This window comes from Macaca fascicularis, chromosome 6 (genome assembly GCF_037993035.2).
Source record: "Macaca fascicularis isolate 582-1 chromosome 6, T2T-MFA8v1.1".
NCBI classification, from domain to species: domain Eukaryota; kingdom Metazoa; phylum Chordata; class Mammalia; order Primates; family Cercopithecidae; genus Macaca; species Macaca fascicularis.
The window spans coordinates 157,097,416-157,123,948 of NC_088380.1; the positions used below are offsets into that span (position 1 = coordinate 157,097,416).

The 26,533-nt window shown below is 51.6% G+C and overlaps 1 protein-coding gene across 5 annotated transcripts in view; it reads right to left on the minus strand.

Moving 5' to 3' along the window:
• Positions 1-6,834: 6,834 nt before the first annotated feature.
• CAMK2A (calcium/calmodulin dependent protein kinase II alpha) overlaps positions 6,835-26,533 on the minus strand; it is a 69,607-nt gene continuing 49,908 nt past the window's right edge. For 2 of the 5 annotated variants that reach the window (XM_005558248.5, XM_005558247.5), the window contains 5 exons: positions 26,072-26,120; positions 18,631-18,706; positions 15,555-15,649; positions 10,332-10,560; positions 6,835-10,054 (listed from right to left, as the gene is read on the minus strand). In XM_005558248.5, the coding sequence (XP_005558305.1) occupies positions 10,051-10,054; positions 10,332-10,560; positions 15,555-15,649; positions 18,631-18,706; positions 26,072-26,120 (453 nt within the window). In that variant the 3' untranslated portion in view covers positions 6,835-10,050. Of the gene's footprint in view, positions 10,055-10,327; positions 10,561-15,554; positions 15,650-18,630; positions 18,707-26,071; positions 26,121-26,533 lie in introns of those variants that run through there. The other 3 variants (XM_005558250.5, XM_005558249.5, XM_065546968.1) reach the window with 2 other exon arrangements.

Sequence of the window (26,533 nt, forward strand, 5' to 3'; positions counted from 1 at the left end):
AGGAGGCAGAGGTTGCAGTGAACTGAGATCGTGCCACTGCACTCCAGCCTGGGGGACAGAGAGAGACTCCGTCTCAAAAAAAACAAAAAAAGTTGTAAGCACAGCTCAGTTAGGGCCTCCTGTCAGCCTCTCTGCAGGCTGACTGTTCTACAGTCTCAGGGGATGAGCAGCCCAGAGGGATTACCCAGGTCCCATGGGGAGAATGTTCTGGAGCTGAGGCCAGGCCCCAGGGCTCTCCACCCTCACTCAGTCCTCTAATGTCCTGTCTCATCTGATCTGTGTGTCCATCTGAACTTGGGAGGCTGGTGTGGAGCCTTGGGAGGCATTGTATGTGCCTGGCTGGAGTGTAGGGTAGGGTGCCCCGGGGCCCTTCATTCCTGTTCTGGGGCTTGTTAGAGGGTGCCCTTGGGCACCAGGAAATGCTGAGATGGGAAGCCTGGCCGTCTGCAGCCACTGCCAACGTGTGGTCTCTGTGGCAGGGAAGGAGGGAAGGCAGTGGAAGGGCAGGGGCTCCTACCCACACCATTAGGTCAGCCATATTCCCGAGGCCAAGTAAGGGTCAACAGTCTCCAGGGGTCACACTGGTTACCTGAGAGTTCGGTCCTCAGTGGGCCCTGAGCTCTGTGTTCCCGTCCATCACTCCAGCCCAGCTCATGCTTCTGAGCAGGCCAAGGCTGTCCTGCCTTCCATCGTTGGCTTAGGCAGGTCCTTCCGCCTTGATCCAGTGTCTTCCCGCCCACCCGTTGGGATCCTGGCCATCCTTTAAGTCCCTCCTAAATATGCCCTCCCCTGTAAGCCTTCCTCAATTCCCCAACCAGATGTGGACGCCTAGAATCTTCAGGGGGTCTGACTCAGTCCTACATCTGGTGTAGGACAGCCCAGCCCTGCCTGCCCAGAGCACTCACGTCCTTTTGAGACAATGCATCTTGTTTCCATGTAGTGAAGACTCTCCTTGGACCCCAGAGCGCTTTGGGGCCACAGAAGGGCATGGTGCAGAGGCCTCAGGCTGCTCAGCCACACTGACCTGGATTTATTCCCAGCCCTGCTCCTCCCTGGCTCTGTGGTCTTGGGGAAGTCACTTAACCTCTCTAAGCTCTCATTCTTTTACCTGTAAAATATGGGTAATGACAACTCCTACCTCGTAGCAGCATCACCCATGGGCTTGGTGGGCGTGTGATACACATTTATTGATTGGAGGAACACACTTGTGTCTACCACCTCTGTCCCGCTACCAACTCCTTCAAGACAGAGATTGGACTCTCCTCATCTCTCAGTCGCCCCAATGACTCCACAAGGCTGGTTCACAGCTTTGTACCACGAAGCATCAAACTGAACACAGTTCTTGGGTGGCTCTGGGGATATCCAGCAAAGAGTTAAGACAGTCGCAGGCCCCTCAGGATCCCACGTGACCCTTAGTTGCTGAGCCCCAGGGTCTGACGTAGACAGGCTCCTCCAGACTCATTTTTTGCTGGTGGCTCATGGAAAGTTTGGTTCTTTGAGCTCCAGGCCACTCCCTCTGGGGCCTGAGTCCTCGCTGAAGCTGGTCCTGCCCTGGAAGGGCGTCCGGGGCTGGCTGCCCGTCTGCGGATCCTTGGCCAACAGTTCCGCCTGCTCTGTCTCCGCCTAACTTCCTGCTGCCCTGGCCTTCTCCCCAAGGACAGAGCAGCAGCCCGCCCCCTCTGGCCGCAGGGAGGCTTTTTTCAGCACCTTCATTCAGAATCACTTCTTGTTTTGGGAAAGAAAGCCTTTTCCTGCTGAAGTCCATAGGCTCTATGAGCAGCAACCCCAGAAAACTGCAGCCAGGGAGCCAGGTTTGGTGGCTGGTGCCTGTAATCCCAGCTGCTCAGGAGGCTGAGGCCATAGGACTACTTGAGACCAAGAGTTCGAGACTAGCTTGGGCAATGTACCAAGACCTCATCTCTACATTTTTTAGAAGCCAGGCTTAGTGGTTTGTGCCTGTAGTCTCAGCTACTCAGGAGGCTGAGGCGGGAGGATTTTTGTTGTTGTTGTTGTTGTTGTTGTTTTGTGGAGTTTTTTTGAGACAGGCTCTCCTATCACCCAGACTGGAGTGCAATGGCACAATCACAGCTCACTGCAGCCTTGACCTGCCAGGCTCAAGCAATCCTCCCACCTCAGTCTCCCTAGTAGCTAGGATCACAGGTGTACACCACCATGCCCAGCTATTTTTTTACTCTTTTTATAGAGACAGGGTTTCACTTTGTTGTCCAGGCTGGTCTGGAACTCCTAGGCTCAAGCAATCTTCCTGTCTCAGCCTCCAAAGTGTTAAGATTACAGGTTTAAACCGCCTTACCCAGCTGGGAGGATCTCTTGAGTGACAGGGTAAGAACTCTTCTCTAAAAAGAAAAGAAAACCGTGGGCAGTAAAAGCCAAGGAGGCCTTAGTTATCTGCTGGTCAGAGTGGAACTCTGGCTCCACGGTCCCTCCGAATCTGCTGCTTCACCTCTCTGAACCGCAGTGTTCTCAGATGTGAAAAGGGGAGAATAACTTTCCCTTTGTGGGGGATTAAATGAGATAAATTAGATGCTCAATACATATTTTTAAAATGTGATCAAAGTGCTTAGCACAAAATGTGGCATGCAGGAACCCTCTAGATGGGATGCATCTCATTAGCCAGCTCTCCCTTGTACAGATAAGGAAACTGAGGCTCAGCTCCCACCTCCAACCAGCTTGGGGAGAAGGAGGCTGGGAGATGGCGTGCCTGGAGCCAGGGACAGGCTAAGCTAGAGGCCCAGGCTTGCCAGCACCATCTCTGTGCTCCGAGGATCCAGCCTCAGTGTCCCCATTTGTAAAGCAAATGGGTTGAACAAGGGCGGAAGGCTCTGCAGAGGTGCCTCGGTGGAGGGAGATGAGCAAAGGGGAGCTATCTGCACCCACCCACTCCATGCAGCCTTCTGCTAGGGACCACGCCACGGGAGCTAGGGCAGGGAGCAGCACCCCCTTCAGAGATGGATTGGGATTGGCTCTGCCTGGTGGGAAGGAAGTCTCGTTTCTCCTGCAGGATAAGTTTAAGGATTCAGAGCCCTGAAGGTTTCTCCAGTGAGCCAAATGCCCTGCCCAATCACGAGGAGTAGGGGGATACCGGGTGAGCGTGGGCACAGCGATAAAATCATCACAGTCCCAAGCCTGGCTTGACCTTGACTCTGCTGATCCAAGGTCAGGGTCTCAGAGAGCTTTGGGGCTTAGGGTGGCAGGACTTAGAGGCAGGGGAGGGGCCTATGGTCAATATTGATCTAGCTGAGTCAGGGGAGGACAGGGAAGTGGGAAGCCTGGGGTGGGGCTCCCTGATAACTGCATCTTCAGGCTGCCATTGTGACTGTGGAAATGGGGTGGGGACAATGGGGGGAGGGGGAGGGGATGCTCCATGCAAATTCCCAAACCTGGGCGTTTACTAAAACTACAGCTGCCTGGACCCCTGCCCAGAAGAATGGCTCTTATTCTCTGAGGGTGGGGCCCAAAACCTCTGTATGTTTAGCAAACTCCCTGGTGAATCTGCGGCAGCCAGCTCAGTTCTCACATATGGAGTCCACAGGTTCACTGTCATTGCAATATGAGGAAACTGAGGCCCAGAGAGGGGATGTGACTCCTCCAAGGTCACTTTGGGAGAGGATGCTGACAGTCCTCCCTTTTCTCTTGGAAGGAAGGAATCGTCCCCCGCCCCAGCTCCCTCCACCTCCAGTTGAGGCCCTGGGTCTGGGAAGGAATGGCTGGGCCAGCGTGTACTGAGGGAAGCGGCCTGTGAGACGTTGGTAGCCCTGGGTGGAGAAGGGAGGGCGAGGCTGGTCCCAGGAGGAAGGACAAGCAGAGGGCATTTCCACAGGACTGGACCTGCCCCACCTTGCCTTATGCACACCCCCCAGCACCTGCTAGGGAATGTTTCCTGAAAGATTTACCACAACCCAGGCCTGGGGAAGGCCATTTCCACCGCTGGGGCCTACCCATGCCCTGAGAAGGCACCACATCATGGCAGATTTGGGACTTACTCGGCCCTTAGACACCTCTGGCCCCCACGGCCTCCTCCCAAGTCTGTTCTGCTCACCCTGCCGCCACAGTTCTGGGCTCCCAGCCTTTGCTCTGGCCTCCACACTCTCCCTGCCTCCATCCCATCAAGCACCCCATGAAGCTTTCTCCAGCCCGGTCACCATCTCTCTTTCTCCTTCCTCTGGGCTCTGCACACTTTGCACCTCCAGATCCAGGCCCCATCCCAGCCTTCCTTGAGTTCTTGCTCTCTGCATGTCTCTTGCTGTCTGGAATGGCATCAGAGATTCCTGGGGGACAGGAGTCATGAGACAGGTCTAGCTCATCTCTGAGCCTTCCTTGGAGCCCAGCCCAGCCATGGCATGCCCCAGGGAAGCAGGTGTGGAAGGCAGGTGTTCACCTCGGCGGAGAGCCTCAATCTCACCTCCCTCCCTCGTGCCCTGGGCCATCTTGGGCGGGTTCCTTCCCTCTGGGCACACAGTCTTCTTATTCATGGAATAAAGAGAATAGTAGTGCCCTCAGTGGAGGGGTGTGCTAAGGATTGAGAGAGTACCTATAAAAGAGGTGGGCATGCCTGGCACTCGGTCAGTTCCCAGTGTTAACCGTTGTTACTTCTGGCTGGGTAGAATACTCATGCCCGCACAGCCTCCACTCCTGCATTCCAGGGGCACATCTGCCGAGGGTCTCCTCTATGCAAGAATGACAGTATCTGCCGTGTGCATCCGGAGCACGGACAAGATGCTGTCCTGCCTCCAAGGAGCACACAGTTCTGCAGAAACTTGCTTAGGTGACTTCAAACCAGAGATCTGTGGTGAGGAAAGTGGAGCAGATTGTGGAAGTCCATGGAGGGACCTAGCCCATGGTATGAGGGAGACTGGGGAGGGTGGGGGAACTTCCCAGAGAAGATGCTGGAACCATGTCCTGAAGGGTGAGAAGGTGTTGCAGTGCACTCAGGGGGAAAATGCGGGGGAAACGGCCCTCTGCAGTGCCTTTTGGAGTATGAAGACTGTGGGTGTAGACAACTGAGAGAGAAGGCAGTAGCTGGAAGGGGACAGAGTGTCAAAAGGGGAGGAGGTCCTAAGAATTCCAGTCACTCCTTGCTGGCTGTCCAGAGACCAGGGACAGGGCAGCACAGACCAGGGCAGGTGGGGGGAACAGAGTGCCGTGCTCTGAGTTCGAAGGCTGAGGTGAGTACTGGTCAGTCTTGCAAGAAATCTCTTTGCCTTTGAGTCTCATTATTTGCATCTTCAAAATAGGACTGTTGTAACTAGGACAAGAAGTGTTGTGAAAGCACTTTGTGAACTGTAGAGCATCATTCTCCTGTGAGATAATAATAGTGTTTTAAGTGGAGTCAGTACTTTTTGAGAGGTAAAGGATATCTCACAGGGCACGATAGACATACTGGGGGGCCAAGGACCGCCTGAAACCTGCTCCTGTGCTGCCATCTGCTGGTGAAGGGACACAATGGCCACCCAAGCCCTTAAGGCTTTCTGCAGGGCCCAGGAGCCACTGGGGCAAGTGAAGGCAGGGCTGGGAGGACGACTGGCACTAACCCTTGAGGACACCGAGGCAAAGGTGGCAAATGGAAGCCCCCAAGCCTCTCTTGCTTTTCTCAGCCTTGGCCTGTGCTGTCACTGTGAAGGTCCTCCCCTGTGTGCAAGATGCACACTCCACACAGACACTGCCCCTGGCCATTCCACACACCAGCAGTGAGAATAGACCTGGAAAGCAGCTGGTGCAGGGATTCTGAAGTCCCAGGCACCTGGGGTATGGTCTAGAGGGAACTGTGGGCTCCGATGGGCACCTTTCCTTGGCTCTGTGGCATCCGGGTCTCTGGGCAATGGATGAGTGACCAGCTTGTCTGGTTGGCCTGGTGCTGTCCTGGTTTGAGCACTGAAAATCTCACATAGGTAGCTGGGAAGGTTGGTCACTCTTCCGTGGCCTGAAGGTGGCCAAAGCCTCTGCATCCACTTTGGCTCTGCCCTGCCAGAGGCCAGCAGCTCAGGCTCCAAGGACCAAAGTGTCCCAGGCACTAGGTCTAGACATATGTTTATGGGTAAAGAGACCCTTCCTCTGCCAGGCGCGGTGGCTCACGCCTGTAATCCCAGCACTTTGGGAGGCTGAGGTGGGTGGATCACGAGGTCAGGAGTTCAAGACCAGCCTAACCAATGTGATGAAACCCCGTCTTTACTAAAAATACAAAAATTAGCCAGGTGTGGTGGTGCATGCCTTTAATCCCAGCTACTCAAGAGGCTGAGGCAGGAGAATTGCTTGGAGCCGGGAGACGGAGGTTGCGGTGAGCTGAGATCACGCCATTGCACTCCAGCCTAAGCAACAGAGCAAGAGCGAGACTCTGTCTCAGAAAAAAAAAAAAAAAATCCTTCCTCCCCTTCCCCGTTCTTTAAAGCACTCTCTGGCATGGTGAGTCCTGGGCACTTGTCTGTGAGGCTGGGCTGAGGGAGGAGAATGGGTGGGGGACTCGTGGAATAACCTCCACATTGTACAGGGAAACTGAGGCCCAGAGGAGCAGAACCTTGCCCCAAGGCCCGAGGGAGACTTTAACTCTTGGCTGCTCAGCAACCCATAGCCACCCCTTTGCTCTTGTTGGGGGTACCCCCTGTACCTGGGAGAAAGCTAATTCCATCCCTGGCTCTACAGGTGAGGCACATGGTCCAGGCATAATCCCACAGTGACTGGTTCAGCCTTGAGCATGTGACCAGAGTTGGTCCAATCAGAATGAAGACCAGGACTTTTATTTTGCCATGGGGCAGATCTAGAACTGGAAACCAACAAAAACCTCCCAGCTCAGGGGCTTGACCAAGACAGGGACACACAGAGTGCACAGAATTTTGTAGCTATTTATTGCACTGAAAACACCAAGAATAAAACAGACGCCCCTTCTTCCCATCCCACCCCCGCCAATAGCAGAAAGTTTGAGCAGTGGTCATTCAAGTTCACAGCCACATATTTTTAAAAAAGAAAAGAAAAGAAAAGAAAAGAAAAAGAACTAAAACAAAACCCCAAACAAATAGTAACAAAGAAACCAGCACGGGGAGTCTGGCAAACTCATCCCCCAAAAGGGTCTCCCTTTGAAGGGAGACAGGAGGCCCTGGGTCAGGATTCGCACCATGGTGGGCACAAACCCAGGAGAATACCTTCCTGTAAACGTGTTTGCATGCTGGAGCCAAGGTTTTGACTTGGGTTTGGATTTTTTTTTTTTTTTTTTTTTTTTTTTTTTTTTGCATCTAAAGGAAGTTTTGGAGGAGCACAGAGTTTATCTGGTGAGGGTGGGCTCTGCGCAGATTTTTCTGGGAGTCTCCCCTGCCTGCCGCATCAGGATCATCCCTGGTGCCCTGTGGTGGCACCAGGTGGCTACCCACCCACAGGTGTGGCCTTCACAGTGGGGCCATCTCAGCCTGGGGTAGCGACGTGCCTCCACTTCTCTGGCACTTGGAGAGGGACACAGTGGACAGGAGGTGTGTCAGCCAATAAAAGGCAGGACCTCGGGCTCCTCCAGCTCAGTTTCCTCTGGTGGGGAAACCAAGCTCCAGAGAGGGGAAGGAACTTGCCCAAGGTCACACAGCAAGTCTGGTCAGAGCTGGGAATTGAAGCCTACTCACCCCAAATAACTGCTCTTTCCCCTGCAGTCCACTGCTGAAAAGCAGTTGACAGGCACTGAAGAGGGGAATCAGGGGCAGGTGGGGGAGGGGATGGAGCCTGACCAGGTCTAGAAGTAAACAGGAGTCCAGCCAGTGACTATCCCTGCCAGTTCCTGCAGGTAAATTAGGCTTCACATCACTAGACGTTTGCTCCTTCATCGGTTGGAATGGGAACAAAGAACCCTTTTAACCAATGAGGAAACTGAGGCTGAAGAAGAGCTCAGACCTTGCTCTGTAATTGCAGCAGCCCCTGGTGAAGGCCACACCCTCACCCTTGACTGGGGGTGGCTGTAGGGAACCGGCAGCTCACAAGGGGGACAGGTGGGTTTGCCCCTGGGATAATGGGATCACTGGGCCTTACTGGGAAGCCCTCTGGGCCTGGGGCAGGCCAACAGCCCGACCTGGGCCTGGGCAGCAAGGTCTCTGCCAAGGACAGAGGCCAGTGATGGGCCAGCTTGGAAACCAGGAGGCCTGGGCAGCATCTCTCCTGGCCTGCAGACCTGGCGCTGCCTGTCTCACCTGGACCTGGGCAGCAGGACTTGAGAAAAGAATCCAGCAGACAGCTGGTGATCGGGGAGAGCTCAGAAAGTATTAGATCAAACATCCTCACCAGTTCTGCTCCAACCAACACCCAGGAGGGTCGAGGGTACCGGAGCCTCCTCCAATCCCTGGGGACGTGGCTCTTCCTCCCCTAAAATCCTCCAGAGGGGACGATATCTCATGCTGGCAAAACACGGCCACACAGAGGCCAAAAGCACAGAGAGGCAGCAACATAATTCCGAGTCGGACACTGAGAATACAACCTCTATTTTTTTTTAAGTCCAAAACATGTAGATTGGTTTTGTTGAGTGTTTTCTTCTTTTCGTTTGTTTTCAACATACTTACTGCATATAAAGTCATGCAAAGAAAACAGTGCAGACAGTAGATCCTAGTGGATGTGCCAAGGTATTCCACTCAGAGTCAATCCCAGGGAAAGAGGGAAAGAGGAAAAGAAAGGGAGAATGCGAACCCGAGGCTGCAGGATGAGGCGTGAAGAGTAGAAATTCCCAGTGCTCTGCTGTGGTCATCAGACATCAAGGGGAGAGAGGCAATGGAGACACATGCTCACGGGCCCCCAGAGGTGGGTGGGGGGCACTGGGGGTGGCACACTGATATGGTGAAATGAAATCCCGGGAAGTTCAGCAGTGAAGACCCCAGTTTGGGAGGGAAGCAAAGAAAAGTCCAGATATTTCCATCCTGACAGCCTCCCTCCTCCTCTCTGCCCTGACTTGCTGTTCCTGAGTCAGTGCTGGCATCTGACGCTTCCACAGTCCCAAAAGGAACGCCTGTGTCAGTACACCTTGGGACCAAAATGGCAGAGAGGCCCTTCTCCCCGGAGCTGAGTCTGCCTCGGCCCCAATAACCACAGGTGACAAGGTCCACCTCAGAGATGACAAAGAAAAAAAAAAAACTAGAACAGAAAAAAAACTACCCCTCACCCCCTTCCTACACCCCTTCCAACCTGACCCTTCTCACGATAATCTGAGAAGTTTAGTTATTACATAAATATCCATTAACGCGAAATCCATTTACGAAATACACAGAAATTTGGCTATAAAAAGGCATGCGGTCCAAGTAGAAGTGATACCTAAACGTTGCTTTCGTTTGCCCCCCAAAAACAATTAGATTCCCTCTCTGAGATATGACGAAGCTGGAATTCTCCAGGGTTAACGGTGGAGCGGGGTGGGCGGGTTAATGTTGGAGGTGGACTTCACCAGAAGGAAGCAGAAAGCAAGTAGGGGCACCTGAGAGGGCCACGTCCCCCACACTGAGGGAAGGGTCAGACCACCCTGAGGTCAGCACAGGAAAGAGAAGACTTAGGGGAGCACTTTGAGGCAGGAGGCTCCTGGCATATGCTCTTCTCCCCCCTCCTTCAGGGCGGTTGGCTTGAGGGAAGGGAGTGTCATCTGCCCTTCCCTGGGGACACTGGAATAGGAAAGGTCTGGGAGAGGGATGGGCAGATGCTGCCTTCCTCACCATGCCACCCCTCCTTCTCCCCAGCCACTAGTGGGCACACAGCCCGGGCATTCTAGCCTACAGCCCAAGACAGGCCAGGCGGACAGCAGCCGAGGCTGGGGAGAGGGGGCCAGTGCCGTGGGCACCCATGCCTGAGGAAGCCCCAGCCTGGCAGGAGAGAGGGTGGGGGTGAGAGGTGGGGAGATGTGGCTATTCGCTCTGAAGTTGCGATGACTTTTGTGAACAAGCAAGTTTTCTTGATGCAGGTACAGAAGTGACGGTGGTGGGATGATGAGATGGGAGAATTCCAGCAAAATCCACCTGGGAGAACCAGCAGCTCCATTGCACGGACAGAGTGGATCTCTGCGGCACAGCAACGCAGTGACCCTGGCCTGGTCCCTCAGCTGTAAGACACACACGGGGTGCTTCTCAGGGCATGGTGTTTCCTGCTTGGGCAACCCACCCACCCTGCCGCTTTAGATGGAGTCCAAGCGGTCCCCGGTGGCTCCTGCCCAGCTCTTCCCTCAGACCTGCAGGCCTTGCCCCCTCTTCTTGGGGTCTTCCCACTACACTCTGCAGCCTTTCAGAGCTGAAGGCAGCAGCTTCCCTGACGTAACCCTCTCCAGGGCAACACTCCCATCCTTTACATTACCCTGGGAGGTGGGAAGGAGGGATTCTTACTGGGGCAGGACGGAGGGCGCCCCAGATCTGTGGAAGTGGACGATCTGCCATTTGCCGTCCCGGCGGTGCCAGACACGGGTCTCCTCCGACTGGGCGGTGCGTGGGATGCCGCCGGCGTCCAGGTACTGCGTGATGCGGATGTAGGCGATGCAGGCTGACTCGTCGCCCATCAGGTGGATGTGGGGATTCAGGATGGTGGTGTGCACGGGCTTGCTGTTCCGGGACCACACTGGAGACGGGGATGGGAGGGGCAGAGGAGATGCAACCGGGGGCCTCCTGTCTCACTTTCTTCACTTCCTCCACTCCCAGCAGCCCTCTCAATGGAAGCACACTGTCTGCCCCATTTGTAGGGAGGGGGCCTCTGTGGCAGGGCTCAGCTACCTGGCATCAAGGTAGAACTTCTAGATGATGGGGACATCACATCCCAGCTTAGATACAGTGGAGTTCAGACATGCAGAATTCATCAAACAAGGGAAAATGGAATGTTAGAATCATGACTATTAGCCACATGGAATAAGCCTAGAGGATTATAGAACCAGATACGCTCTGAGCAGAGTCTCAAATCCGGATCTCCCCAGGTACCAGGCAGGCACATAAACAACGGGGGCTGAGCTGGGTATAAGATGCTAAATGACAACTGACCCTTTGCCTCTGGGTCAGGGAGGCGATAGGGAGTGATGGGGACTGTGGCGAATAGAATGTCTTGTCCCACCTAAAGCGGGTATCCTGCACACAGCTTCCCTGGTGGTTGCTATGTGAGACCGGTGTTGACATTCAAGAGAATCTGGAAATCTGAATTTTTATATGAAAACTCTTCATTTTTTATTATTGGCATCTAATTCAAATTTAAAACATCGTGCAAGCCAAGTGAAATGTATCTACAGTTCAGACACAGCCCGTGGGCCTGTTAGCCCCTTCTACTATAGATATACAGAATTGCGGAAACTTGGGGGAATATGAGAACTGTAGAATCTTAGAACCTTGAAATAATAAGAACGGTATTGATACCGTTCTTGGGGTGAAGTCATGGGGTGAGGTCATGGGGCTTTCCAATGTTAGGGAGAGATGTATAGCTCTTGGAATCATGATAGGGCCGACAAAGTCCCTGACACCAGCTTCCACCGCTCGAAACATGGGGCATCACCATTAGTATTACTATATTAATTCTAGAAACTCAATGTTTTCCTCAAGGTAGGAAATGAAAGCATAGAAAGACAATGACCCAGGGAGGGGTCGGACAGTGGTGATCTATATCTCAGGCCTGAGAGGAGCCCTTCCCTTTGTGTAGCCTGAATATAGGTCTGAATCATGGGAGGTGCTGACTTAAAACACAGCTTCCCCAACCCCACCCTTAGAGAGCCCAGTTCAAGAACCTCTAATATTAAAAGTATCCCTTCTCCTTCCCTACCCCTTGATCCTGGTACCAAGCCAGGTTTGTGAGCCACTTATTTCCTGAAAAATGTAAAATGTATTTTTTATTTTTCAGGATTGCAGAAAATATCCAATAGCACCCATCCCCTAATATCAGAAGCACGCTACACCCAGGCTTTGGATAAAGGACTTAAAATCACCAAGTCTTAGGCACCGTAGAATAATAGACTTAGAATTTGGGCTCTCAGACATACAGAATGTAGAGTTTCAGCATCATAGACTTGGGAGTGACCTCAGAGGTCAGAGGTCACCCAGCAGCCCAACTGTAGAATCTGAGGAGGGCTCTGTAAGTGTCCCTGACAGCATTCAGGGCTGAAGGCATACAAGACCAATGTATCCATTCCACAGATACACAAACTCAGGTCCAGAGAAGCAATCTGACTTGTCCCAAGCTGGGCTAATTCCTGAAAAAATGCAGTGGAATCTAAAAGAAGTCAGTTTCGGCTGGGAGCCGTGGCTCACTCCTGTAATTCCAACAGTTTAGGAGACCAAGGCAAGTGGATTGCGTGAGCCCAGGAGTTTGAGACCAGCCTGGGCAACAAAGTGAAACCCTGTCTCTACAAAAAATATGAAAAATAGCCAGTCTCATAACCTGGTAGGTAGGTAGATAGATAGATAGATAGATAGATAGATAGATAGATAGATAGACAGACAGATAGATAGATAATAGATAAAATTAAAAAAAAAAAAAAAAGGAAGTCAGTTTCCAAGTGAGACTGGGTTAGAACAATCTAGAACAATCCCAGGAGGGACAAACAGAGCTTAGCATTGCTGGGGGCACTGGGCCTTGCTGCAGTCAGCAAGGACTGGAGTCCTAGAAGGTATTTGTAAAGAAATGCCACTTGATGTGGTGTCTTTTGAAAAGATAGGCAGCTTCCAATATCTACCCTTGTGCATAGGGTGGGAGACAGAATCAAGTCCTCAACAGGAAAAAATAGGGCTCTGGGAGGTGGAACTTGGCCGGGAGTGAACAGTTACTCTGGGTCTGCCCTTGTGGGTTCTGCCTTGGAGGCCAGGAGTGAGCAGTTACTCTGGGTCTGCCCTTATGGGTTCTGCCTTGGAGGTGAGCTGATGTTTAAGCCTGAAGTCTGGGGGCCAGCACTAAGATGGGGCCCGCTGCATAGAGGCAGGCCAAGGGCTGCATGGCTTCCTCTCTGTGATTATTTCCATTTTGCCATCCCTGAGCCTTTACAGTTGGGCCTTAACCTGGTCCCTGCTTTGTGGGGATTGTAAGTTCACACTGGGGGATCCGTGCCCCCAGAGGACAGACTGTAGGATGATAGCTACCATGATCAGTGAGGGAGCTCCAGGGTGACAGGGACATATGGGGTCCAGCCACCTCTCCTTGCATGAAAATTCAATTTTTTTTTTTTAGATGGAATCTTGTTCTGTCTCCCAGACTGGAGTGCAGTGGCATGATCTTGGCTCACTGAAACCTCTGCCTCCCAGGTTCAAGTGATTCTTGTGCCTCAGCCTCCCAAGTAGCTGAGATTACAGGTGTGTACAACCACACCTGGCTGATTTTTGTATTTTTGGTAGAGATGGGGTTTCACCATGTTGGCCAGACTTGGTCTTGAACTCCTGACCTCAGGTGATCCTCCCACCTCGACCTCCCAAAGTGCTGGGATTACAGACATGAGCCACTACACCCAGCCAAGAATTCAATCTTCCTTGCTAGCCTTGGAGAATTTATTTGATTTATTAAAGGAAGATGTTGCTTTCTTCTTCACAGCTTTTTGGAGGGTGTCCTTTGCCTCTATACTCTATAAAGTTCAGTGAGAGAGGGTGCAAGCCAGGAAAGGAGTGTCAGTTCCAGTGGGGGTTTGCTAACGTGCAGATGCAGCAGGTGCTACAGGGATGGGAAAGGCCACTGGGGTGAGTCAGGTCTAGGTTCTGCCACCGGCTTCCTGGATTCCTTTAGACAAGTCACTTCCCTCTGAGCCTCAGTTTCCCCTCTGTATGATGAAGAGCTGGACCAGATCCTACTTCAGTCACTGAAGTAGCTTCTTTGTTATTTTTACCATTCACGAGTGCCACTGTACACACTTCATTAAAGTATTTCCTGGGGCGGGCTTGGTGGCTCACGCCTGTAATCCCAGCACTTTGGGAGGCTGAGGCAGGCAGATCACCTGAGGTCAGGAGTTCGAGATCACCCTGGCCAACGTGGTGAAACCCCGTCTCTACTAAAAATACAAAAATTAGCTGGGTGTGGTGGCGGGCACCTGTGATCCCAGCTACTCAGGAGGCTGAGGCAGGAGAATTGCTTGAACCTGGGAGGTGGAGATTGCAGTGAGCCAAGATCGTGCCACTGCACTTCAGCCTGGGCAATAGAGTGAGACTCAGTCAAAAAAAAAAAAAAAAAAAAAAAAAAGGATTTTCCTGAATGGATTCACTTTACTAATTTCTATAGGTTTTTTGGTTTTTGTTTTTTTGTGGAGACTGAATCTTGTTCTGTCGCCCAGGCTGGAGTGCAGTGGTGCAATATTGGCTCACTGCAGCCTCAGCCTCCCTAGTAGCAGGGATTACAGGCACCCACCACCACGGTCAACTAATTTTTGTAATTTTAGTAGAGACGGGGTTTCATCATATTGGCCAGGCTGGTCTCGAACTCCTGACCTCAAGTGATCTGCCCGCCTCAGCCTCCCACCGTGCTGGGATTACATGCATGAGCCATCGCGCCCAGCTATAGATTTATTTTAAAATAAAACTTATTGACATAATCATTAATGAACAATCAGTACAATGAATAAAGTTCTAATAATAAGGCCTGTGAAAATGAAAGAAAGTTACATAATCCTTGTACCATTCTCCTGCCTGAAAGAGATCTGAGCCTGAGATTTGCTTTCTCTTTGATAAAGAGGGAAATTACAAAGTGGCAGAGAGGTGTTGAAGACAGGCTAGCACCCAGCAGAGCCTTTCCCCCGATGGAGCCAGAGTATTGAAAGAGAATTAAGAAGGAAAGAGTTCTCTCACTGTGTAAACTAATGCTGTTTTAAGTGGTGCCCACATATACCTGAAATCACTGTGTAGCCTCAGTGATACACGCCCTTGACTTTGGGGCACCCTGGATATACCACTTCTTAGGTCCTTCCTCCCTAAGCTGCATGATTCTAACCTGTGTGCATTTTGATTTCTGACCCCTGGCCTAGGGAAACACAGACACAGGCAGAAAGCACCCTGGGTCAGGCCCAGCCTCAACCCTCTGACGCTCCTGGTTGCAAAGCTGCCAAGGTCTCTCCTGCAAAGGAGAGGCCCAGGAAGGACAGACATGCAGGACAGAGACCTAGACAAACAGGCAGGGGCACAGCAGTGTGAGCTCTCTGTCCTCACCTCTTTCCCAAACTGCCCACCCACAGAGGGCACTTGTATAACAACCCACCAGCCAGCTTGTGACCAGCTGGGCAGCTGGGATGGCCCCAGGCATCAAGATAACTAACTCGGGTGTGTGTGCCAGTGGGAAGGCTCCCTTATCTATAATGCAGGAATCAAGGCCCTCCCCAGGCTCCTCCCAGGGTCATGGGCAGGAGAGGTCTGGGAGGGCTTGTCCTGTATGTCCCTGGTCTCTGGGACCTCGCCTGCCCCATCTTCAACCACAGGAGGGGTAGCTGGTAGTCAATGGGCCAGGGTTAGGAGAGGGAACCAAGAGGGTACCAACCCCAGTCCACACGGGAGCTTCCTCTTCGCTGGCTCCTGAGCCGCCCCTGGGGCCCTGCCCGTCACCCTGCTGTGCCATCCGGCAGGACATGGAACGAGAGCAGACAACAGGCACCACAGAGAGAAGGAATTGCTCACGGTTTTCAAAATAGAATCGATGGAAGTCCAGGCCCTCAACCAGGTTCCCCAGGGCCTCAGGTTCGAAGGCTGTCATGCCAGGGTCGCACATCTTCCTGGGGGAAAGAAGCCAGAGGAAAGAGGGGCTGGGGCGGCTTCTCACTGGACCCTTGGAGGGTGAGCCTGTGAAATAGGAATGATTGCACCCACCTCACAGGATCATTGAAGTTAGTGGATGGGAAGGGGCTTGCAAGCTATAAAGTATGTGATATCACTGACAGGTTGGTGCCACCTAGATCCCAGAAGCCTGGGTTCAGGCCCTGGCTCTGCCAATGGCTATGCGACCCCAAGCAAGTGGCTTAGCCCCTTTAAGCAAGAGCACCATGGATGGTGTGCAGGGCTGTGCGGTGCACTAAAGGTGCTGGTGGGGAGGAAATTCAGCTTGCTCTCTACTCTCCAGATTGCACTCCCTCGTTCAGGACAGTGGATCCAGAGGGGGCTTTTTCTAATTTGTCTTCCTGTGGGGTCAGGATGGGGGACACTGCCTTTTCCTTCCCATAAAGGTGACTTCTGCTCATCAAGCCAGGTGTATACCCGGAAGGGGTGAGTTTTGCTAATTTGAACAAAGGTACCCTATTGTTAACAGCAGCCTTGGCTGTGAGCCTCAGTTTCCTCTTCTGTAAGATGAGAAAAATAGCATTAGATGAGGTACTATTTGGGAGGAGAAGCACAGGGCATGACAGAGGCTGTGTATTTTCAGCTGTTGTTCCCTTCCAGGTCCTAGTCTTCTGGGAGACCCTGACAGCTAGGCAGGGGAAGGGAACAACCTGTCTTTCCCATCTCCAGGTCTGTGGGATCTTTTGTGGTGTAACACGGACCCCTGTGACAATAGCAATGAAGCCAGGGACAGGAAATGTCCCAGGACAAGCAAAGCTCCCAACCCAGGGTAGAATTGGAGACACCCAGGAGAAGGTGTCAGGCCCAGCACCATCTGAGCTGGAGAATTTGCAGGGTGCACTGTCCCTGCTCTGTCCTGTCTGTTTGGGTGACCCCAGACAACTTGCTTCTCTACTCATTACCCCAAATTCTCTAGATGGCTTAAGCCAGGGCCTGGGGGACTGTGCTTGGACCAAACAGGATGCTTAGGACCCTTTCAGCTCCAGAATCCCCCAAGAGTGGGGGTCTGGACATGTGGGAGACTGAGCGCCCCCACTGAAGAAGCCCCAACCCTGGAGGCACCTGGGTGTTCCTGCCTCCTAGAGTGAAGACTTGGAGGTCATCCGCCCCAACTCCATTGTACATATGGGGAAACTGAGGCTCAGAGAGATGAAGGAACATGTTCAAGGTTACGCAGGGCATCCTGGACCCCAGAGGTCATGGCAAGGGGTCAGAACCTAGAGCAGGCTGCAGATGTCAGAGGAAGTGACATCACATAGGTGGGAAGGGGTTCCCCAGGATCCCCAGAAGTGCCACTGAGGAGCGTGGGGACCACAGGGGCCACCTCTCTTTCCTTCACTCCCTGGCTGTGTGCTTTCAGAGCCACTGGCATGATTCATTCCAAGTCCATTCTTTCTAGAACTGGCTGCAAGACCAGCTTCACAGCCTATTTCCATGCTTTTATGCAACACTCAGGTATATACATGCACACGCACCTGCGCACCCTCCTTGTGCACAGCCTCAAACGTGTACACATGTGTACCAGTGCATGCATACACATATGTACACATCACCCTCAGTTCCACACATGCATCTTCTAAGCCCCTTGTTCTTCCAGAGGGAGCCAGCGACCTTCTAAGGGGCTTTGCCACCTGCTGCCGCTGAAAACTCTCCCACAGTTAGAATGCACCTGGCAGGCCGCTGTGGTGGCTCACACCTGTAATCCCAGCACTTTGGGAGGCTGAGGTGGGTGGATCATGAGGTCAGGAGTTTGAGACCATCCTGACCAACATGGTGAAACCCCGTCTCTACTAAAAATACAAAAATTAGCTGGGCGTGGTGGTGTGCACCTGTAATCCCAGCTACTCAGGAGGCTGCGGCAGGAGAATCGCTTGAACCCGGGAGACAGAGGTTGCAGTGAGTTGACATCACACCACTGCACTATAGCCTGGGTGACAGAGCGAGACTCCATCTCAAAAAAAAAAAAAAGAATGCACCTGGTCTGCCAAGCCTTTGAGAGGCAAACTTCAGCTCTGGGCACGCTGGAAATCAGGAACAGGCTACCCAAAGAGCAAACCCCAGCCAGGTTATGCCCAACTCACTTTAACCCAACAGGCAAAAATAACTCTGCCTTGGTTGGCAGTCTCTGTCCTCCAAAAAGCGTATGTCTGGTCTCCAGGCCCAAGCCTTGTCAGCATTGGTCAAAATATTAAGGACTAAGTCCAAAATATTTACTCTCCCTGGGGCCAGCTGAGGGCCCAAGTGAAGTTTGTTTCTGGGCCAGGCCAGGAAAGGTGTGAGTGAGCAGCACAGGGTGCTCCAGCTCAGCCCCTGCACACACAGCTGCCCTTCCAAAGACGAGTCCAGGCGTGTTTGGGATGTCTCATTTTATGTTATTTTTGTGCAAGCTGCCTCACTTCCTCAGAGGAGTTCAGATTCTGCTTAGAATTACTTCTGCTCATGCCTGCTCACTGAAGGAACACGCCCTGTAGATCCTGCCTGCTCCTGCCCATCTGAGGCCAGAGGTCCAAGGGAGTCTTGGGTGAGCACTCAGATCTACTGGGCAGGAATGAGGGGAATGTGCCTCCCTTTCCACTTTCCCAGCTCATCTCCTGAGGAAGCCCATGCTGTGATGCTGTCCACCCCCTCTTTCCTTGGGGAAGCAAAGGAGTTTTGTTGGAGTTCCTCCCAGGGAACAAGATGTGAGGAGGAGGAAGGATAGGAGGAGGAGGAGGACTGACATATAGGGAAGTGTTGTGAACAGAAAGCTCAGTATAAGCATCAAGTCCAGATGCAAAATAGAAATATGAGTTCAGCCCGATTCACAGCACATGCAAAGTGAGTGGATGAGGATCGGAGACAAGGACCCCCAAAGTTAGCCATTGGTACCCCCTGAACAACGATCCAGGCAGGACATGCAGAATGAGCCCAGCTGACTCACGTGTAGGACTCAAAATCTCCATTGCTTATGGCTTCAATCAGCTGCTCTGTCACTTTTATAATTTCCTGTTTCCGCACTGTAAGGCAGAAGGGGACACAGAAATAGTAATAATAATAGTGATGGTAATGAAGCACCAACTACCATTTCTTGAGTCCTTATCATGTGCCAGACCCTGTGCTGGGACCTGAAGACCTCATGCAGATGATCTCATTTATCCTCACATTGCTGCTGGGGGATAGGCATCATCACCCCCATTCCACAGAAGAAACTGAGGCCCAGAAAGGCAAAAAAAAAAAGGTGTGAAAGTTCCTCGACTACAAAGGCCAGAGCCAGTGTCTCTGTTGGTGGTCTTTGCCTCTAATACATGGTGGACATTCTGACTCTATGCCTGATGTAGATCCAGGTCTTGGCTCCCAAATACTTATTCCTACCCCCTTTGCTTTGCCATGTAAATCAAAACAGTATCAACTGTGGCACTGTCACTGATAGCCATGAGCCAGGGGCTTTCTTATGGCCAAAACCAGGACCTCTAAGAAAAATCTTAGGGTATACGCATCTCTCGAGCCTAGATGAGCTTCTTGCTGTATTTGGGTGCCGACAGGAGTTAGGCACTGAGCTACCCAGAACTTTCTAGGCATAATGAATCCCATTTGCTGAGACCTGGCCCTCCCCTGTCTGCCACTGAAACACCACAAACAGCTGGTCTTTCTGGTGGAGTTAGATGGCAGTCTTATTAGATGTGTGATTTTCTGAGCCTCAGTTTTCCCGTCTGTAAAATGAGGATGCCACCACCTCTCATTCATTCAGAGCCAAATACATAGTGGACAGAATGCAGGCTTCAGCTTAGACAGATGTTCATCTAAATGACTGTCCAGGTCCTCAAGCTGTGCAACTGCGGGCCACAAGGTGGTTTGCTGGTCTGTCAAATGGAGATGATAGTCTTCTCCGAGGGTTGTTATGAGGGTGGGGTGATGTGATGTACATGAAGCATTGGCCAAAGCCTGGCACACAGTGGGTGCACCTCACAAGTGCGACCATGTCCTGCCTCCCTAGGCCCCTGCCAGGGGTTGCCTCTCTGCTCTTCACTAATACCCTGGGAGGTAGGCAAGGTCAGCTTCCCCCCACTTCACATACGAGGTAACTGAGCCTCAGTGATAGAGGAATTTGAAGCCAGATGTCCTGGCTCCCGGCAGAGCCTAACAGAAGCCTTGCTCAGTCTCCCAGAGGCAGGCCCCTTTCCCTCCTTCCATAGGCTTAAGCGTGGCTTTAAACCTGGCCAGCTCATTGGACCACTGGAGCTGTCTCAGGTGAATAGATGAACACATTGCCTGGATTGCAAGCTCAGGTCTGGCCTCAGCATTTCTCACTCTGGGAGCCTGGGAGGGAGCCCAAGCCTAGCAGAGGCCCTCACCAGCCCTGTCCTCACCAGTTGCTCATGCCACGCCACCCCACACAGGAGCTCACCTCAGGCCCAGAGAACACCGAATCATAGAACATCCAGGCTAGAAGAACCCTTGGAGGCCAGAGCCTCCTTATCAAACTTTAGGGAAACTGAGGCCCAGTGAGGGGGGTGTAATTTGCTCAAGGACATAGCACATACCAGGTGGAGAGCCTGGCTCCTGGCCCAGGGCCTTTTCCATAGGCCCCTGAGGCCTCAGCTCACTGCCTGTCATAACACTAACCTCACGCAATTGTTTTGCTCCAATGCTTATCTATGCCCCAACTCATAGATGAGCTCATGGGAGCTGGGCTGTGACATCCCTTGCTCACTGCGTCCTGGAGCCTGGAACAGGCTTGGCCTCCACAGGTCTTTATCACTGAATGAATGAATGAGTGTACCAGGCCATGTGCTATGTGCTTAGTCTACCACGTTCCAGAGCCTCACAGCACAGCTTCACTTCCACGTCACAGATGAGCAATCTGAAGGTGAAAGAAGCTAAATAATTAGCTTCGGTGGGACTGGGACCCTAATTAGAGTTTGCAGCTCCAAAGCCCATCACATTCTCCCACACCACACCCAGCACCGTCCTTGGCACATGGTAGATGTAGCAGTGATCATTCAATGTCAGCACCACTGTGAACAGCTAATTCCCTTTTCTCTCCTGGCTCCAGTCAGAATCACCTGGGCTGGGAGTGAGTCCATTTTTAGACCATGAATGCCACTGGGTCACACAGGTGTTGCTGCACCTCTCTCTCTGGGGACTTGCCTGGGGCCGGGGCAGAGGCAGCACTCAATACATACGTGTTGAGTGAATGAATGAATGAGTGAATGAATGGAGTGAATGGGACCAAACCAGAGTCTGGACTGCTATCTTCATCCTGCCCCTTGGACTTGCCCAAGTTGCCTGGTAGCCACTGTCCCTAGGACATCCAGAACCTGGCTTCCTGATCACCTGTGCCCTCCTTCCCAGAAGCTGGAGATTGAGGATGGGAAGAAGCCTAGCCCAGCCAGAGCCAACTCTTTTTTTTCTTTTTTCTTTTTTCTTTTTTCTTTTTTTTGAGACAGGATCTCTCTGCATTGCCCAGGCAGGAGTGCAGTAGTGCAGTCACAGCTCACTGCAACCTCCCCCTTGTGGGTTCAAGCGATTCTCCTGCCTCAGCCTCCCAAGTAGCTGGGATTACAGGCATGCACCACCACGCCCAGCTAATTTTTGTATTTGTAGTGGAGATGAGGTTTCACCATGTTGGCCAGCCTGGTCACGAACTCCTGACCTCAGGTGATCCGCTTGCCTTGCCCTCGAAGTGCTGGGATTACAGATGTGAGCCACTGCACGTGGTCCAGAGCTACCTCTTTCTTGCCATTCCCACATGGAATCAGGGGTGACAACCAGAGCAAACCCATGTGCTCCCAACATGGGACCTGAGTCACTCTCCTTGCCTTCTCTGCATGGACTTTAAGACCCTTTTGGCTCACCGTTCCATAAGCTTGTACTCAATGCCAGTTTCCTGAGGGTTGCTTCTCACTGCCATCTCAGAGAATCTAGCACAGTGGCTGAGGGCATGGATTCTGGAGCCAGACTCCCTGGGTTTGGATTCTGGCTCTGCCACTTACTTAATAGCTGTTCCCTTGGGCAAGGGAATGTCCAGTGCCTCAGTTTCCCTATATGTATAATGAAGATACTAATAGTACTTACCTTGTAGATTTATTCTAAGGATTGAGTTAAGAATATGTCAATAGAAATAGCTAACATGTACCTGGTCCTCACAGAGAGCCAGCTGCTGCTCCGAGTCCTTTAGATCAAGCACTTATGTAAAGGATGCTGCATTATATAAAGAAGTTAGCGCAGTGCCCGGCCCTTGGGAAATGGAGTGTGGTTATTATCATCTGGGAATCTCTGAATTGGAACTTCCTCCTGAGGACATCCTGGAGTCTCTAGCTGGGGCAGGGATGTTTCCCAGCAGCCTGGCATGAGGGGGTGTGGCTCTGGTTGGAACCCAGGGCTTGTGGCCTGCCGGGAAGCTGGCCACACTGTTGGACGGCTCTGGCTATTTTCACTTCCTTCTCCTTTCAAGTTGAAATCTGTCCTTCCGAAACCCCCTAGATATAGTTCTTGTCTTCTTTCCGCCTTCTGCGGCCCTGAAGTGAACACATGCTTCCCCAGCCTCTATGCCCAGTCTTCTCAGAGCGGAAGGCCTCCAGGATGTGGTACTGACTCAAGCTGGCCATTTAATCCTTGAGAGTCCTGGAGCTGTCTAGATACCTCTCTGAGTATGCTCACACAATCTCAGGTGTGGCCTAAATAATGCAGAATCTCAGGTCTGGGGTAGCACTCTCTATCCCCTCCCCCGTTCTGGATATGATACCTCTATTAATGTAGCCTGAGACAGTACCTGACTTGGCTGTGTCTCCAGCTACTCAGGACACCAAGTTACCAACAATAAAGCCTAGTGGGCAGGAATCTCCCTAGCTTTGTTCTGTGGGACAGAAGATCTGGGGGCCTGGTGCTTCTTACATCTGGAGAAGTCCACTCTGATTCTGGGCCTCTACCATGCCCTCAGCAGCCCCACTGCTGTGTTCATTCAGCAGCTACTTAGTAGCAACCACTGGCCTTTCTCCTCTGCCAGCTGTTCACCCAGACAATCTGGGAACGCTCCCCTACAGATGGGAAAGCTCAGACCCCAGATAGGTTAAGACACTCTCTCAAGACCACACAGCATGCTAAGACTGAGATGGGATCAGTATTCCTGACTGATATTTCCCAGAATGCCTCTGCCCGAGGCAGAGGTAGCTCTTTAGTTGGAGAGGAAATTAATTTTTCATGGAGCGAATCTGGAGGGATGGGGGAGTGGGGAGGAAGCAGAGCCCCATGCAGCTCAGAGGGCAAAAGGCCTGTGCAGTGAGCCAGAGGGGCTTTGAAATATTAATGTCTCTTTCTCTCCTCAGGGGACTATGTTCCCTGGAGGATGACATTTCTAATTAACTTTAATGTCAGGTCAGAGTCCACCCCACCAGCTGTTATTCTCACTTAGTAAGAAGACTTAACAAATTAACACCAGAAAACGGTTCTCTGGAAACTTTCTCTGAGGCCGGGAGAGGCTGGGGGAGGCACACGGACTCCTCTTTCCTGCCAAACACGGGGAGAAGCTCCTGGCTGACCGTTTCTTCCATCAGACATGGCTTCTGGGGTTTTTTACATGTGGGGAAACTGAGGCAGGAAACAGGGTCCCAGTCCTACCATTAATAAGCCATATGTGCCCTTTCTCCTCGCTAGGCCTCAGATTTCGCTCTGGAAAGGGGGGAAATCTGGAAAGTGAGCCAAAATTCAGATTTGCAAATTGCCCCATCCTGATCCTCCAAAGCAGAGGATAATGACTGCAAATGTGAGACCTCAGGGATGCAGCCCAAAGCCATTACCCCAAGAGAAAAACGTCTTTGACGGCTCCTAATTTACATTACTATTACATACAAATGTTGTATTCTATTCCAAATATTTCTCTGTCTGTTTAACATGTAAATTTGTCTTAAAATAATCTTTGAGTAAAATTGGTGCTCCAAGAAAATGTCACCTGGCTTCCTATCACTCAACCACGAACTACAGTTTGAAAAAAGAAATTGAGATTTATTAAACAGTTTCTCTGGACCAGACACATATGTGCACTTCATATGCATCTTCTCATTTCATCTGCACAGCAATGAAGGTTGGTATTATTTTCATCACCTCTTTACTGTTAAGGAAACTGAAGCTCAGAGAGGTTGAGCAAGTTGTCTGAGGTCATTCAGCGAATGGACTCCAGTGGAGAAGACAGAGCCAGACTACCTCCATGGTCCCTGCCTATTGCTGAGGCCAGGATTATGTGGCTATATCTATCCAGTCTCCTCAACATCCCAGGGCCCAACTCTTATCATTGGACAGCTAGCCTTAAATAAGGGGAACAGCTTAGAAGCACCATTTCTTGGCCTGCCACACACCCCTGGAGTCAAAATTCACAGGGGCAGGGCTGGGAATGTGGTTAGAACACCGGACTTTTGTGAAACTAGAAGGCTGACTTGACCCTACCAGGGAATTCTTCAAGATAGTATATTTTCTCATTCATTCATTCATTTTTTTTTTTTTTTAAAGAGACAGGGTCTTGCTATGTTGCTCAGGCTGCAGTGTAGTGGTTATTCACAGATACCATCATAGGTCACTATAGCCTTAAACTCCTGGCCTCAAGTGATCCTCCTGCCTCAGCCTCCTGAGTAGTTCAAGATAGTGTATTTTTACAAGTTGTCCCTGGTGCCATCACAGAAGATGGATTTGCTCCAGGGCCAGGTTGTGGTGACAGAGTATCCACAACCCCCCAAGTTGGGAATGACCAGGAAGGGACACACGCAGGGCGGGGCTCATCTTCCAGGCATCCTGGCAGCGTCAGGAGGCAGCCGTGGTATGTGGTGTGTCAAAATTGCCTTAAAGCCTGAATCACAATTATACAAAAATGTTTCCTACATAATACAGTGCTCTTTTTCCCATCTCTGAATTCTAAGGCAAAATATCTAAACTGGTACTGCTGAGTTCCCTCCAGGTCAACGGCCTTTTTTCATATTTCAGAGACTCCCCCACTACCAACACCACCAGGCATCTCTGCTACACACCTGAGTGTGTGAACCACTGAGCTCCCTGTCCTGGGGAAGGAGGAGGGCTGGCTGCTAACACTTGGAGGATCTGGTGTCCCCAGGGCAGAAGTCAGCAATCCCTGCCTCTTCCTCCAAGCTCCAAGGGCACTTTCCAGCACCAAGGCCTTCAGAGTGGGCAGCCAAGCTCTAGAATCCAACTGCCTGAGTTCAAATCCTGGCCCCATCCTTGCGAGCCACAGGACAACAGAGTACAGGCCAACGTACCCGGCCTCTCTGTCCTCTGTTTCCTCAGCTGTAGAATGAGATTCACGGCAACACCTACTTCATGGGCTATTGTGACGCTCCAGGAAGTCAGTCCAGATAAGGTGCTGAGACCGGGGTTAGCGCATGGCAAGCATTCCATAAATGGCCGCACTTATTACTATTTTTGTTTTGTTCTTGCTCACAATCCCATCAGTTACCTGACACTTTACTTCCCCCACCTGAGAGCTTTTGAGGACCGCTGACCACTAGCTTCAGTGGCGCCGGCATCTTTGGTGGGTCTTGTGCAGTGTTTCCCATACTCCAGCCACTGGAGCTTTCTGGATTTTTGCTCTCCTTTCCTTTACTATTATTACTTCATGTTTAAAAAAATAATAATAATTTTATTGTTATTAATAATAATAAAGTAATAATAGTAATAATAATGGTAATATATAATAATGAAGTAATAATAGTAATAATAATGAAGTAATAATAGTAAAGGAAACTCAAAAACACTTATTGCAAAAGGAACATGTATACCATTACCAAACACTTATGACTTGAATATGTTAAATTTTTCTCTAATACACATATAATATATATCCTCTAAAATAAGAAAACCCGCCGGGCGCAGCGGCTCATGCCTGTAATCCTAGCACTTTGGGAGGTCAAGGCGGGCAGATCACCTGGGGTCAGGAGTTTGAGACCAGCCTGGCCAACATGGTGAAACCCCCATCTGTACTAAAAATACAAAAAATTAGCCAGGTGTGGTGGTGGGCATCTGTCATCCAGCTACTTGGAAAACTGAGGCAGGAGGATCACTTGAACCCAGGAGGCAGAGGTTGCAGTGAGCCGAGATCGCGCCACTGCACTCCAGCCTGGGCGACAGAGCGAGACGCCATCTCAAAAAATAAAAAAATAAATAGATAAAATAAGAAAACCTATCTACGCACCAGCAGTAGTTCTAGTACACCCCATGGGAATGGTGCCTCCCGGTGTGCCCAGTTTATAAGGCACCAGAGTGAAGCTCTCTGTAGACGAGCAAGAAACGAGGTTGGCACATGGGAGCTGTCAGGAAAAGGGGGTCTGTCCAGCTGGTTCCAGGAAGTCTAAGGGGTCCCCACACTGAAGGCCCCTCCCTACCTTTGGTGTCTTCATCCTCGATGGTGGTGTTGGTGCTCTCTGAGGATTCCTGCCAAAGAGAATACAGGAGATGGTGAGGCCTGCCTGGGAGCGGGACGAGGCATGGCCAGGCCCTGGCTGCCTGGTGACGCGGCTGGTTTCTGTGAGCCTCACAGGCTCTGCCTTCCGGATGCTGTCCTGAAAACCCTGTCAGATTCTCCAGCCTCAATACGGGGAGGGCCCAGCTGAGCAGGTGGCCGGGGGCTGGGGTGGGGGAAAGGGATGGCTGCAAGGAGAACCCTGGCCTTCCTGGAAGAGCTGAGGGAGGTGCTGGGTCCTTTCTGCTCGAGGGGGTGAAGAAGGGGTGTGGAGGAGCAGAGAGACACCATGGCGGCCGCAGAGTAGGGAGGAACACACACTGGCAGGGGAGGAAGAGAGAGAGAGGGAGGCCCAGTGTGAGAGAGAGTGGGCTCTTCAGAGGGG